Here is a 15,465-nt window from a genome sequence, read left to right as displayed (position 1 = left end):
AAGTCTAAAATTTTGGCTCTCAGTTGGTTGGCTACCAATTGGTTCTTGCCCAAGTCTAAAAATTTGGCAACTTTTGGTTTTGCCAAATATTGGCAATGCCAAACTTTGGCGGCAGCGAACCAATTAGCATCATACTTCCTCCATCCGAAAAAAACTTGTACCAAGGTTGTCAACCAGATGGATGAATGCAGAGAGTTTCAGAAATCAAGCCCATTCCCAAAAACTGTACATATACAGCCAATATTGCTTCATGCTTCATGTTGTAGAGAGTTTCAGAAGTCAGTTTATGACATGGAAGGCCCGCTCGTCAGTTCCACATGGCAAAAAAAGTCAACACTGTTACGTAAACAGTTAAGTTGACCGTTATGACCGGGTGGGGCCAACATGTTAGCTTCTTCTTCACTCTTTGTCTTCTCTGTATCGTGACTACTGCTGTCGCCGCCGTTGCTGCTGTGTGTTGCTGCTGCTGCCATCTCCGCCGCTGCCGCTGCGTGCGGAAGGGACAGACACGGGCGCGGCGGCGGAGGCCAAGGAAGGGAGAGCTTTAGACTTTCAGAAGTTCTTTTTTCATTCCTATTTTTTCTAAGCAAAATGACACGATTCTATTTGTTTGTATTATAAAAATGTAGTACATCAGATGAGATCAAGAACACTAAATAAACAGATCCTTCATTCATTAATTACTAAATGTAGTACAAACTAAAGTCGTCAGCAACGCTCCCTCCTAGATATATACATAAAGATAGAATCTCCGAGTGCTTGGTTTCTATCTTGAGGTAGTACACTCAGGCTGCTTGTTAACAGAGTATATACATTCCATGTCCACAGACAGATAGAATTTACAGCACAAGGAGCCTGCCCAAAATCTGATCATCAGAAAAATAAATCAGTTTGTCCAAAAGATAATCAGAAATCAAAGAGTAGAAAGCATCAGTACCATTCATCATCTATTAATTCCTGTAGTAAAATGTGGTACAGGTACGAGATATGTAAATAGGAGGATGTGAATCTGAAGAGCATTTGTTTGTACAAGTACAACTAACTATCATTGCTTTTGTGATCATATGAGGAAAAAAATGTAATTTAAAAACATCCCAATGTTGCAATAGCACTGTAGCAGCAGGGCCAGACGAGGATGTTGTCGTCCTCCTAGCAGCAGGGCCAGACAAGGAAATGAGGAGTGGACCGGTTGCTGGGCCAGATAAGCCAGGTTTCTTCTTTCCTTTTCCCTTTCTCTTCTGTTTTTTGCTTTTTGGTTTTTATTTGAATCATTGCCAATGATTTAAAATATATAAAAAAATAAAAACCAGTGCCAAACTTCTCTGAAATATATATGTTGCCAAAGTGGACCTAGCCAAATGCACATAAACTCAAATCGAATATTTATTTAAATTCAAATCCCAATTAATTCCTTGAAAATGTTCACTGTTTTTGGATTGGATCAAAACCCTTGCCCAAATTACCGAACATCAATGAAGGAATTTCTGGAATCATTAATTGTATTTTAGGGTGCTTTTCCCTTTTATTTAATTTGAGGCTTTGAAAATTTCCCTCAATTCTAATTTCTTGAATTTAAACATGATGCATGATGATTCTAGATGCAACTATTTGCTGGCAATATTCTAATGCTGTGACACCTCCATGCTAGATCAGGATCCGTGGCTGGCTGGAGGAGGCCGGGGAGGGATTTGGTTGCATGGGAGAGACAAAGGGGTTTTGTGCAAAAGCCAATAGCGGAGTGGTAGCATTCTCTTTGTAAAAGTGCCACCGCTAGCCTTGTGTGCGCTACATATTAGATCGGACGGTTGAAAGTGTGCTCGGACCCCTGCTCCTGCGTATCTCATGAAATAAATTCTATCCAAATTTTATTCGATTTGGTTTGGTAATACTTGGCTTCGTTTCCTTGTGATGTACGATAGATAGATTTCCAATCACGCGTTGCCCCGCCTCAATAAATAAATTCCCCTGGATCCTAGCTCGGCCATCCCGCAACAACCAAATCTTTCCTCTCCTCTGCGGCCGCCGCTGCGTTTCTAGGGTTTCCCCAATCCCAAATTCATCCGCCCCCACCCCAATCCCAGATCCAACAGTGATGGCGACCTCGGACACAGGCGAGAAGAAAATGATCATGCTCAAGTCGTCCGACGGTGAGGAGTTTGAGGTGGAGGAGGTGGTCGCCATGGAATCGCAGACCATCCGCCACATGATTGAGGATGACTGCGCTGAAAAAGCCATCCCGATCCCCAACATCAACTCCGAGATCCTCTCCAAGGTCATCGAGTACTGCAACAAACATGTCCTGGCCAAGCCAGGCAACGTCGCCACTGGATCCCTCGGTGCCGCTGCGTCTAACACCGTGGCTCCCACCGCCCTAGCAGAGGACCTCAAGATCTGGGACGCAAAATTCATCAAGGTCAACCGTGCCACCCTCTTCGACCTCATCCAGGTATTATATCCTCTGATTCGAACATTTTCTTTATCTAGATCTACTTTTTCTTGATGTTCCCCTTCTGGCACTCGGATCGATATTGTGCTTGCGCGTCTTGCTAATATTTATATTAGATTTGACGGACTCCTCGTACAACCATCAAGGTAGATTCAATTCGATTCGAATGGACTAGATTAGGTTTAGATTATACATGATTGTGCTTTATTAGCGAAGTACACACATTGGACGGCCATACAAAATCCTAGTAAATAGGTTAGGACATCATCTTGTGGTCTGATATGTTTCACTGACATGTGTATATCATTGTTATGCGTCACCTAGGAAGCTTTATTATGATCAGTGTGAACTTACTAGATGCACTATCATTGTGCCAACAAATTGTAAATTATTAACGTGCGGAAACATCAGACTACTCATAAAAATATATGGTTTTATGCTTTTGCTACATATATTAATGCTTCTCTCTTGCACGATAGGTGACTTCATGTGTTGTTTTGTGTTTTATTGGCTTGTAACACATCTTAATGCAAGAAAATCTATCTAATTATTTATGTACTATAGCCATTATAGACTAATGCTTCTCTCTGACACCGTATGATTCTTTTTGTCCCCTCAGGCAGCAAGTTACCTCAAGATCAAGGGGTTGTTGGACCTAACTTGCCAGACTGCTGCCGACATGATTAGGGGAAAAACTTCAGAGGAGATCCGTAATTTCTTCAACATCAAGAACGACTACTTGCCAGAGGAGGAGGAGAAGATCCGCAGGGAGAACCAGTGGGCATTTCAGTAGAGGAGAATCGAGGTCGTGTTGAATGAATGCTTAGTATTCACCATCTCAACCTTTTAGATGCACTCTCATTGTTTTAATTGGTTGTAATTGTACTGGGGTCTATGAGGTGGTGTCAGTTAATATATTCAGTGTTTATGCTTGCGTGAACAATTTTTGTTATTGTGGTTAGTGGTCATCACTTGTCAAACATCTTAGCATTTTCCTAAGCTTAATTTATCCATTCATCTGAAGCACTCATGTCAAGCAACATTTTCTCTCTAGCCAATCTTAACCCATAATTTAGTTGTTTAATAAGTCAATATGCTTTATGTTTTATCTTCAAGGTAGATGACATGATGTTGCATAAACCATTTGAAACGGAACATACCCATAAAATTTTTATAAGAAGTTATTTATGGTACAAGGTAATATGGATGGCTCATATCCTGGGAAGCCACACGATAGACCGGCTTCAGGGCCAACCATGCACAAGGGACATGATACTATCCTAGGCTGAGGAAGTCGATCTTCCAAAAGAATTTCTTAAAATCATGATGAACAAACATGGAATTTCTTAAAATCATGATATTCACCCAATGGGTGCTATTCCATTATTTTAAATTCTTGTTAATACTGAGAATACTAAGAAATTGATTGTTCACAAAATAGAACCATGAGGAATCCAAAATAAAGCGGAGGCTAAAAGACAACCAAAGACAGAATAACCTCTCAATCATTGTTGAGGAAATCGTTAACTGGTAGTTGCTCGGTTGGCTCGCAAGTAAGGGATTAATAGGCTAATCAGCAAGTTAATCGACCATTTAATCACTCAATTGGATGATATATCAGTTTGTCGGCTACTCGGTGACCCTATGAGTAGGGATTAATCGTCAAGTTAACTGCTTAATGGGATGAATCATTTTAAAAACATCACAATGATAACTCTCAAGTTTGTCAAATGTGTGGTTATATAAATATCATACCTATGATTCCCAACCCCTCAAACATATGGTCAAACCACACCACAAATTGATTAATAAGTCAAATAAGTTTATTGGGATAAATTGTAAAACTTGCAAATATACAACCAGAAAATATTCTAGTAAATTATTAGTCTAAAATCTTCATCTGAAGGAGAACCAAAAATCTAGTGCAATAAAATGATGGTGAATTCCGTTGCATTGATGATATGTTTGCGTAATAAATGTTTTTCAATAATATCAAGACCTCAGTTAATCTCCTAATTACCCTAACATATTATTAGCCTATATTTGTGCTAGTACATGTAGTAGGATGTCCAATATCGTATCGGTCGGATACAATATTTGATTGAATGTATGTTTCAGTTCATACTCAATATTGTTGCGTACACAATGATTTTATAAATATTAATAAATTACATATTAGGCTTGATAGACTTAGCCGTCCTGGTTTGGGGATGATTAGAAAATTGTTAAAAAGTCTGTTGGTCACAGGTTAACAAGTTGCAGAATTCCCGAACTCATCAGATTTTATGTGCACCGCATGTGCCATAGGGGAAGTTAGTTTTAAGGCACTCTCACCTTAGATTCTAAATGAGCTACTTATTATTTCTTAAACACATGGTACTATTATATGTGGATTACTTAACCATTATATGAGATTATTTAGATACATGGTACTCATAGTAACATTTATAAAATGATTTCAAGTGTGTCTCTTACGACACAAATAACCCAAGATCTTAGCCAATAAATTTCTTAACTTATCAAAGTAGGACCAAATTCTCCTGAACACAAGATAAACCCATTCGAATGGACAACGTTGTTGAACTCATTTAACGAGCATTTTCTGATTGCATTCAATAATGTATGTATATACCCAGAATGGTTAAACCAAATTTCTTATCAAAGATAGTGAAATTAATTACATGACCAATCTTATAGAATTGTAAATTTACCAGCCTCTTTTTGGACACATATGGCCTTACACACTGTAAGTATGATTTAACCATACCAACTGCATGTCATACTACTTTCCCCTTGTACTAACTACATTGAAATCACACTACAAGAAATATGTCAACTTGTGACCACCACTATTGGTCACTGAAAGGTCACAAATTTCCATTTGCGACCTTTTTGTGACCAAAAACAGAAGGTCAAAAGCTGGCGGTCGTAAACTGACTATAGCGACCTTTCTTCTGGAATGGTCGAAGACGTTTACGACCAAAATATGTCCACTATGGCGTTTTGGTCACTAGCAACCTCCCCAGGCGACGTAGGCATCCAGCGTGGCAAGCTGATGTGGCACAAGATTCAGCCCGGTCCAATTCAGTTTTCTACATGGGCCTAGCCCAACAATTCGGCCTTTTTAATGTATTTTTTTCTTGTTAATTTTTGGTAGCTACATGGGCTTGGGCCATTAATTCAGCCTTTTTTTCCTAAGATGCAGCCTTTTACAGTCTACTAATTTTTTATTTTTGTCCTTTTTTTGCCACTGGTCCCACCAATCAGATTGGTCCCACTTGTCATGCTTATCACAAAATTGATCCCACACATCTTTTAATTTCAAAATCTGTCAAACAACCATTATAACTTGGACCCCCTTGTCAGGTTTCCATTTGACGGGTATTCAAATCACATACACAATCATTATTTTAAACAATCCAAATAACAAATGAAATTCGTCCAAAACAACACGGCATTAGTCTATTACAAACATTACAGTATACTACAGCCCAGATAAGCCTACTACTGCTTACATTTATAACACATAATATGCTAGTCTTTGTTGATATGCTTCACAACTTCGAACTTGGATTCACACTTCACCTGTGCAAAAAACAAGAATGAACATATAAGAATAAGAATGTGCACAGAACATCGAACAGTAGCCAATGAGGGATCCAATAACTTATAAGCAAGAATTGACAACAAATGAGATGTACATAAATAGTATGACTAACACTAACCAGTATGCGTTCATGGAGCGACTAAAATGTTCTCACTAGCTAGGATTTTTTTTAGTATACAATATACTCACATGTGCAACTCTCTAAATTGATCATAGAAATGAAAACTGTAGGTGTGCTGCAGGCCAGATCATCATATTTGAGCATTAATATTTCTGTATTACTACACAGCAACTACAGCACTAGGAGTACACAGCAACTAGTAGCAGAACTAGAAGAAATAACCAAATTGAGTGTACACCAATATCATCAGGAACATGAGTATAACAAGCATCTTGCTTTACTGGGATACAGTGACACAGCAGAATTACTAGGATACAGTAACACAGCAGCAATAAGATAACATATTATGTGCTACAAGCTGATGTTTCCAAAGTGGCACGTTTGATATGCTAAGGATTTGTCGATCTAATCCAGGTTTTGTTTTACAAATTAGTTTTGCTGTAAATTCAGCTAGTGTTCAAGTTATAAATAGTTTCTTTTTACTTGCCATCTTTGTTTCTTCTCCGTGACATTTAGTAGCACATAGGAGTATATCCTGCTATGTCTATGCATTGCAAGAGCCAAACCAATACTAAATATTATTGCAAACCTAACATACTTGAACATCTTGGTCAGGGAGCTCTGAAGTTGAACGAATGGTGAACGAGCCCGTGGAGAGGCAAAGCACCTGCATTTGACACAAACTGCAAAGGATCAATGCAAACCAAACGCACTATTGATATTGTACAGAAATGGGTAGTAGGATTCAGAAACTGTGAATGTGATACAGTAAAAAATTGCATGCTATGCACATCAAGTTAAAAGGCACAAGTTATATAGTAGCCTCAAGCAGAGCAAGTGTACAGCAAGTTGATAAAAGAATGCTCAGTCTTGCCGTGGACTCACAATCCACATCCAACAGCCCACCATCTCGTATATACATCCAAACCATAAAAATAGCGGTCAAACAACAAGGTAGTGCAAAGAAATTAAGTAAACTATTGGATATTAAGTAGTATACTCATGTGGTGAATTTTACGGAATACTTAATCTATACTCTGCATCTACCAAAAGAAAATCTCCATGAACAGGTTCTGATGCCAAACAATCCAAAGGCATCTAACTGAAAAAGGCAAAAAAATGGTGCTTCTGCTGCAGTGAATTGAAACCCAAAGCACCCCCAAACCGTAGCAGACTAAACTAGCTAGCTCTAGGAGAACTAAAACGCGTGGTGGTTCAGGTGGTCGAGGAAGAAGAGGAGCATTAATGCATAATCATCATGAAACATAGCTGGACACTTCACCTGTGTTATGAACCAAGCAAATGGTAGTATAAGCACACGATGCACAAGTATATTAAACGGAGCAGAAAAATGCGCGTGCTGTGTTTAATCCCTCGACATGAACAGTTCAGCTTCAGTTGGGTTTTACTTCAGTATGTCATCTGAAGAAAAAGGGGACATGTTTTTGTTCCATTATTTCGTTCACTAGATTAGTGTTCACCATTGATTTGTAAATCTAGTCCATCTGAGCACTGTGAAGACAGAGCAATCCAAACTGCTATTACTAATTTATAGAGATGTATAAGAAATAAATTAAACACGGAGCCGCAGTTTTCTGCAACATATGAACCAAGGTATGGAGTAAAATTTATGTTCTCAGTTATGGCACTAAAATGTCCAACCATAATGGGAACACAATCGATCATCTGCAAATTGTAACCTGACACTGACTACCCAAGGAAACTGCTAATCAACCAGCAACTGCTTTGATTACAGAAGCTCCATTTCCTAAAGTGGTTGGTTAACGGTTTCCCCCATGGGTTGATTAGCTTGTACTGTTTCTTTCCCAAATCAATCCAATCACAGTTCGACCACAGACAGACAAATGACTGCAAGCCGCGTTACAGAATGGAATAAACAAGCCAGCAATGCAAACTCTCACCTCTTGAAGCAGGCGAGGAGCTCGTCGACCTCAGCGGAGTCAACATCCGCAAGAACCTCCCCGTCCCCAACCTCCTCCCAGCCGGGCCTCTCCCCGGTCTACGGTGCGGTCGAGCATGTGGGAGCGCGGGGCGGGGTGGTAGAGGAAGAGGTTGTAGAGGAACCAGCCCTACGGCATGAGCAGTGCGGCGTATCGCGGCGGCGGCGCCCGCGCAGGCAGGTTGGGCGTGGGAGTGTACCTCTGCGGCTGGGACGACGAGGCGTGGGAGAGGACGTCATTGGTGAGGAGCGAGTTGAGGAAGTGCGCCGCCTCGGGGCCCCGGATCCGGACCACGGCACGGGATGCACGACTCGCTCGGTCCCCGGCGCTTCTTCCCTTGGATGAGGATGAAGATGGCACTTCTCAAGCTCCACCCGCAGCGAGACGAAGCGGCACAACACTGCGCAGCTGGATGCGGGCGAGGCAGAGGCCAACAACAGCGGGTGGATGGGACGAGGAGTGAGTCGGGGTGGGCGGCGGATCTGGCCGTGGATCGATGGGATGCCGCGAGGAGATGGGATGCCGACCTGCTCAACTCGATCTGAGCTATGGTAGGGAGAGATGGTGAGGGGAGGGAGGGACGAGGTCGGTGGCGGTGTGTGAGGAGGACGGCGAGGTCGGCAGTGGGTGGGAGCGGCGGGGAGAGGACTGGATCGGAAGGGGGACGGGGAGGAGGTGGCGGCGGCGGCGAGGAGATGGGGACGAGGGAGGAGGGGTGCGACGGGGGGATCTGAGCTAGGGTTTGGGTTGCGGGTGGGATATCTCTTTTTATTTTCTCTTTTCTGTAGATAGATGGATGGATGGATGTGGGATGGAGAGATGGATGGATGGATGGATGGACGCCATGTCATCAATCCGTGGACAGAGTTATGATTGGTTCAGAAAATCAGTGATGTAAAATAGTTTTCAAGTACTAAAAAGAGAGGGATTTTGTGAAGTAGCTATCAAAAATATTTTGAAAAAGGGCACCACACAAATTTTCACTAGAGTTAGACAAAATTTTATGGATTAGGACCAATTTGTATGCATTTTCCATATTCCTAGCTATTTTTTAATCATTTTTCGAGTGGCAAAAATGTTTTTTTGTGAAAAACCTACCAAATAATTGTTGCAAAATTGCACCAAATAAATTTTCTAAAATGTTAGGCCATATTTAATACACAATTTACCAAATGGTTGGGCGTCAAAAGTTTTCATCCACCTCTCGTGAAAAAGACAAATTTCTGCCGGTTCAGTTGGAAGCGGGTCAAATTTGAACTGCAACTGCCTCATAGTTTGCTCTTTATTTTTTCAAAAAATCATTTTTAGGTACAAAAGTATCTATTTAATCATAGAAACACCAAAAAAATTCCAAGATTCAACCACTAGATAGGAACGGTCATGCCTGCCGTTTTGACCACATGTTTAAACGGGCATAAAAAATTCAAAAAAAATCAAAAAATTGGAAAACCTCGCATGGTGTCATTATATGTGACCAAGTTATTAGAAAAAATTATAAACTTGTAATATGGCAATTCTATTAAAAAAGTGTTTTCAGAAATGAGCTGTCGTGTGTGAAGATTCATGGCTTTCAAGCCAAATGATCAATCTTATGGCCACATTCATGACATAATTTGTTCAAATGATCTATATCATGCACAAAGGGGCATTTTGGAATGGCAAACAATGTTGCCTAAGGAATTTTTCATTTTCTTTGGACGAAAAATTCATTTTCCATTTTTTCGAGTGCGTGAAATGAGTTTTTTTGTGAAGAACCTACCATGTAATTGTTGCAAATTTGTACCAAATCATTTTTATAAAGTACTAGGCCATATTTAATGCACAATTGACCAAATGTTTGGGTGTCAAAAGTTTTGATCCACCTCTGGTGAAAAAGACAAACTTCCGCCGATTCAGGTGGAAGCGGGTCAAATTTGAACTGCAGCTGCCTCATAGTTGCTATTTATTTTTTCCAAAAATCATTTCTAGGTACATAAGTATCTATTTAATCAGAGAAACACCAAAAAAATTCCAAGATTCAACCACTAGCTAGGAACGGTCAAGCCCGCCGTTTTGACCGCATTTTGAAACGGGCATAAAAAATTCAAAAAAAATCAAAAAATTGGAAAACCTTCGCATTGTGTCATTATATGTGACCAAGTTTCCAGGAAAAATAATAAACTTGTAATACGGTAATTATTTTAAAAAAGTGTTCTCAGAAATGAGCTATCATGTGTGAAGATTCATGCATTTCAACCCAAACGATCAATCTTATGGCCACATTAATGGCATAGTTTGTTCAAATGATCTCATATTGTGCACAAGGGTGCATCTTGGAATTCCAAACAATGTTGCCAAAGGGAGTTTTCATTTTCTTTGCATGGAATATTCATTTTCCATTTTTCGAGTGCGCGAAATGAGGTTTTTTTGTGAAGGACCTACCATATATTTGTTGCAAAATTGTACCAAATCATTTTTATAAAATAGTAGGACATATTTAATGCACAATTGACAAAATGGTTGGGTGTCAAAAGTTTTGATCCACCTCTAGTGAAAAGACAAATTCCCGTCGATTCAGGTGGAAGCGGGTTAAATTTGAACTGCACCTGCCTCATAGTTTGCTATTTATTTTTTCCAAAAATCATTTCTAGGTACATAAGTATCTATTTAATCAGAGAAACACCAAAAAAAATTCCAATATTCAACCACTAGCTAGGAACGGTCAAGCCCGCCGTTTTGACCGCATTTTGAAACGGGCATAAAAAATTCAAAAAAAATCAAAAAATTGGAAAACCTTCGCATTGTGTCATTATTTGTGAACAAGTTTCTAGGAAAAATAATAAAATTGTAATACAGTAATTATTTTAAAAAAGTGTTCTCAGAAATGAGCTATCAAGTGTGAAGATTCATGGCTTTCAAGCCAAATGATCAATCTTATGGCCACATTCATGGCATGGTTTGTTCAAATGATCTCATATTGTGCACAAGGGTGCATATGAAATGGCAAAAAATGTTGCCTAAGGAAGTTTTCATTTTCTTTGGACGAAAAAACCATTTTCCATTTTCCGAGTGCCTGAAATGAGTTTTTTTTGTGAAGGACCTACCATATATTTGTTGCAAAATTGGACCTAATCAATTTTATAAAATACTAGGCCATATTTAATGCACAATTGACAAAATGGTTGGGTGTCAAAAATTTTGATCCACCTCTGGTGAAAAAGACAAATTCCCGTCGATTCAGGTGGAAGCGGGTCAAATTTGAACTGCAGCTGCGTCATAGTTTGCTCTTTATTTTTTTCAAAAATCATTTCTAGGTAAATAAGTATCTATTTAATCAGAAATACATGGTTTGATGGAGAGACATCGAGGTTTGGATGGTGGCCGAGGGCCCCAACTCTAGAGCGCGTAAGCTCGCATGCCCGCCGCGTGGTCACCCCGTGACCGTGGCGTTGCCATGTGTTCTGGGCGGCCTAGCCATTTCTAGTGGGTTGGGCACTCCCCATGTAGGTGCTAGGAAGAAAATCACAACATAAGATTCTCACGAGGAGACCGATCGATGCTCAAACATGAATAAGCAGCCAAGTGTTTGATTAGCGGTATGGGAAATGTACATGGCTAATGGGCGTGAGTTTTGGCTGAGGATGATCAGTTACTAAGAAGACCGTCTTCACAAATTTTCAGCTCAAAAGGAGGAGCCTAGGTGGTACTTGCTTTGCAAACCACCACATTGGACATAAATACGAATGTTGAAGCTCGGCTCAAAATAATGAATGGATTGAGCTGGCATTTGGTGGAGGATGGTTATTTGGGAATAGGAAAGCACTGTACAAAATGGATACTATTTGGACATGCCAAAGTGGTACTTCCTTCACAAACTGTTACTCTGAACAGAATAGGAAAATGAATATTTTTGAATTATTTTTGAACTAGGCAAGGAAGGTTTTTACATATTTGACAAAGATGTGACCCAAAGAATTTATGAGATTTTTTTTGGGAATTTTGGAATGACAGAAATATAGGTTGCTTCACAACCTAGGGCAAAAACTGCCACATGGACATGACACATAGGCAAAACTGATGAGGTGGCGCCTAGTCATAGCAACCCACCACAATTTACAAGGCTATGACCATCTATATTGGTCATTAACAACTAGAAATAAGGCAGCGGACTAGCGTTGTTTGCTTTATGACCATTTCGTGTAAGGAAATTATGACCTTTCTGACCAAAATGGTCGCAATGGTTTAGGGTTTGGAGCCCCCCGAATAGCTTTTGACCAATTGGTCTGAAATGGTCATAGATCTATGACCAATTCTTTCAGGGTCACTAACAGAAGGTCACAAGTTGACATATATCTTGTAGTGTCAACAATGTATTTCCCATCTGCAATAATTCGGTTACATACCGATATGACCACTCCAGCATACATCAATGGTGTCTCACAAAAAATGAGGGATCTATGTGAGGAATAACAATTTATCCGTCAATCAAAACTATTCATAGCCCGTATGCTGATTGCATAAGCAATAAGAACATTTCCGGCATTAGCTAGGGGGAGATAAGTACCACAAAGAATCCCGAGAAATAAATTACAATGTTATTTACATTTAATCCTTATATCCGCGTACTCAACGAATTTTAAATAGAAGTTCAGAGAATCATATATTTGCAACACATTGCAAACCAACCACATACATTTACTGATGACAAGGTGTCACTAAATTCTATATTCCTGCAGCGAAGTGTCAGAAAGAGTGGAGGTACCTGATAAACCACTCTTCTCCCTAAATGAGAGCAAGAGGAGGAGAAATCTGAGCATGATATATATATATATATATATATATATATATATATATATATATATATATATATATATGCTTCCGCAGAAACAGAGGAAATTAGATCCTCAACCAGTAAATGTAATCCAACATCAAGTTGAAAGACATATCGTAGGATGCTCATCATCCAACACCCAGCATAAATGTACACAATATTTTTTAGTGTTGGGACATCGAAACACCTTGACTCCATTATTCTAGAAATCACAAGGAGTTAAAAGGAATAAATACATTTCCACAAATTTCATCGATTCCACAAGAATCATATAAAATAAAAGACTACATTTTTGTCGACATACATTTCTTCTAAAAATTGCGAAAAACTTTTGGGCCCTGAACCAAAATCCATGGTAGAGTGTATCTTGCACTCATATTGGTTCACATAAAAGGAAGCAAGTAATGAAGAATGTCAACCACTCAGAAAAAGAGTAGCATTTACTACATTAATACGTACTCCTAATAGGTATCTTCCATATGGAATACAAATAACTTTTCATTCATAAAAATTAAACATGAGGTGGCGAGAAAGTGAGGCTTGTAGCAAAAGGGTTCACGTAGAGACCCGACATCGATTATGATGTGACATACCCTCTTGGTATAAGTGGAATTATGTTTCGATACTCAATATCATTGGCAGTACAAAAAAATTATCCATGCAGTTAATGGATGCAGTGATTACATACTCATATGGGTCATTCGTTTCGGAATCTTATACTAAAGTCACTGAAGGGCTTAAAGTTCCGAATCCAAAAACAAATCGCAACACTTTTGTGTATAACTTCAGAAGTCAATCCTTGGCTCGAAATAGTCGGAAATCATATGGTACTATCGTCTAAATGACTACCTTATTCAAATGGACTACTGAAATAATGATGATTGCGTATGTGGTTAATAAAGGAATCGGAAAATTGATTTCCTTACAACACCTCAGTGTATATCGATGATTTCGTCATCAATGTCTACACGAGACCTAAAAATACATAAAATCCTCTTAGGACAGAAAATTTGGATTCAACCGAATTTAGCTTAAGTTTACAACTTGAGAATTCTCACAAGAATACATATCAGTCTACATATAACCAAAACATATATGAGAAGTTCAATGTGAATATATCATACCAATAAAATACATGTTTGGTCATACTGCCTTGATAGGGTACAAATCCATTTATACCTAGGGTGATAGTGAAGTAATATCAGAACCCGAAGTTCTTTATCTCACTAATGCCAAAGCACTCATATAATTGCAATCTAAGCCAAGCCTAACACTATATTTGCTATGCTTGTTGAGACTGCAACCCCAACATAAGGTATATGGTCCATATGAGGAATATCAACTTATATCTCAAGATCACAATAAATCTTGGAAAATTCCAGCAGGAAAATCAAGATATGACGATGATATGATATAATGATATTGGCTACTTATTTGATACCAACAATGCCATATCATTGACTGCATTTACTGGAATAGCCTTCTTACGAAAGTCGTCTAAACATACTTTAACGACTACTTCCACTTATCATTCTGACATAGTTGATTTATAACATCATTGCAATATATGCATGGCTCAGCAGAATGATTAACCATACTCAAAGTCACGTGGCTGAGATTCATTAGAATCACATAACTTGATTTATCAAGATACTATCACTTGTGTTACTCAATACCTACAGGTTATATAAAGAGCAATATCATAGAGCACATTGCTCGAAAATTACATATCCTCACGAATTATAAAAAGTAAGGAAACAATTTGCAAACAAAATATTGTGAAAATCCAACAAAATATTCACAATGTCATGATCATGTCAATGGAATTTGTATGACACATCCTTCAGATTTGCAAAGTTCAGGAGGAGTAATCTCCCAAACTATAACCTATTAACAATCTTGAGATTGCATATATTGTACTCGTTTTCCCTTCATGAGTTTTCCCTAATGGTTTCTCATTAAAGGTTTTTAACGAGACAATATAAACACAAGTATCCCAAGACGAAGATGATGAATGTTCAAGGCAAATACATACTAGGAGTCCTTATCAAGATGATGTATATTCACAAAGACAAGCTTTGATTAGGGAGAGTGTTAGGAACTAATTAATTAGGTTAATTAACTGTTAATCAGTGCTATGTCGGTGCCACTTTTGGCAACTGCCTCCATTTTGTAACCGCCTTGTAAACTGGGTATAAATACCTCAATCTTCATTCAATGAAATAATTCTTCCATCACTCGCTCCTGTCTCTCTTGTATTTTCTTTACAGTCTAGAAGCTTTTCGGCCAAATATGCGAGTGGAGAGCCGGATACGGTGCCAACCGAAGCTGGAATACGCGCTGGGTACGGATCACGAGGGAGAAGAACGGCCAAGCAAGCGGCCAGTCTGGTGGTCGACTACTATTATCATCTTTTCGGCTGCTATGTGGTCTTCTCAGCATGCGAGCAAAAGAGACACATCATGCGCTCGAGTATATGGGCCTGGCCCAGTAAGCAAGAAAGGCGGCGCCACGCGAGAG

General features: G+C 39.2%; 1 protein-coding gene across 1 annotated transcript; it reads left to right on the top strand.

Annotated features, from left to right (window-relative positions):
- The first annotated feature begins 1,935 nt into the window (after positions 1 to 1,935).
- LOC125515996 (SKP1-like protein 1) lies at positions 1,936 to 3,426 on the top strand. Its single transcript, XM_048681479.2, has 2 exons — positions 1,936 to 2,446; positions 3,066 to 3,426. Exons 1-2 carry the CDS (start codon positions 2,093 to 2,095, stop codon positions 3,237 to 3,239), a joined length of 528 nt encoding a protein of 175 aa, XP_048537436.2. The 5' UTR covers positions 1,936 to 2,092; the 3' UTR covers positions 3,240 to 3,426.
- Positions 3,427 to 15,465: the final 12,039 nt, after the last annotated feature.

Source organism: Triticum urartu, chromosome 6A (assembly GCF_056163025.1).
Source record: "Triticum urartu cultivar PI428250 chromosome 6A, HENAU_Tu73, whole genome shotgun sequence".
Lineage (NCBI taxonomy): Eukaryota > Viridiplantae > Streptophyta > Magnoliopsida > Poales > Poaceae > Triticum > Triticum urartu.
The sequence above is the reverse complement of the archived record's forward strand: the minus strand, read 5'-3'. Positions and strand labels throughout refer to the sequence as shown.

Bases quoted from the DNA above. Each gene is read 5' to 3' on its own strand.
- LOC125515996 (XM_048681479.2), top strand. From the start codon at position 2,093: ATGGCGACCTCGGACACAGGCGAGAAGAAAATGATCATGCTCAAGTCG. The intron at 2,447-3,065 runs GTATTATATCCT...TTGTCCCCTCAG, and splicing joins CCCTCTTCGACCTCATCCAG to GCAGCAAGTTACCTCAAGAT.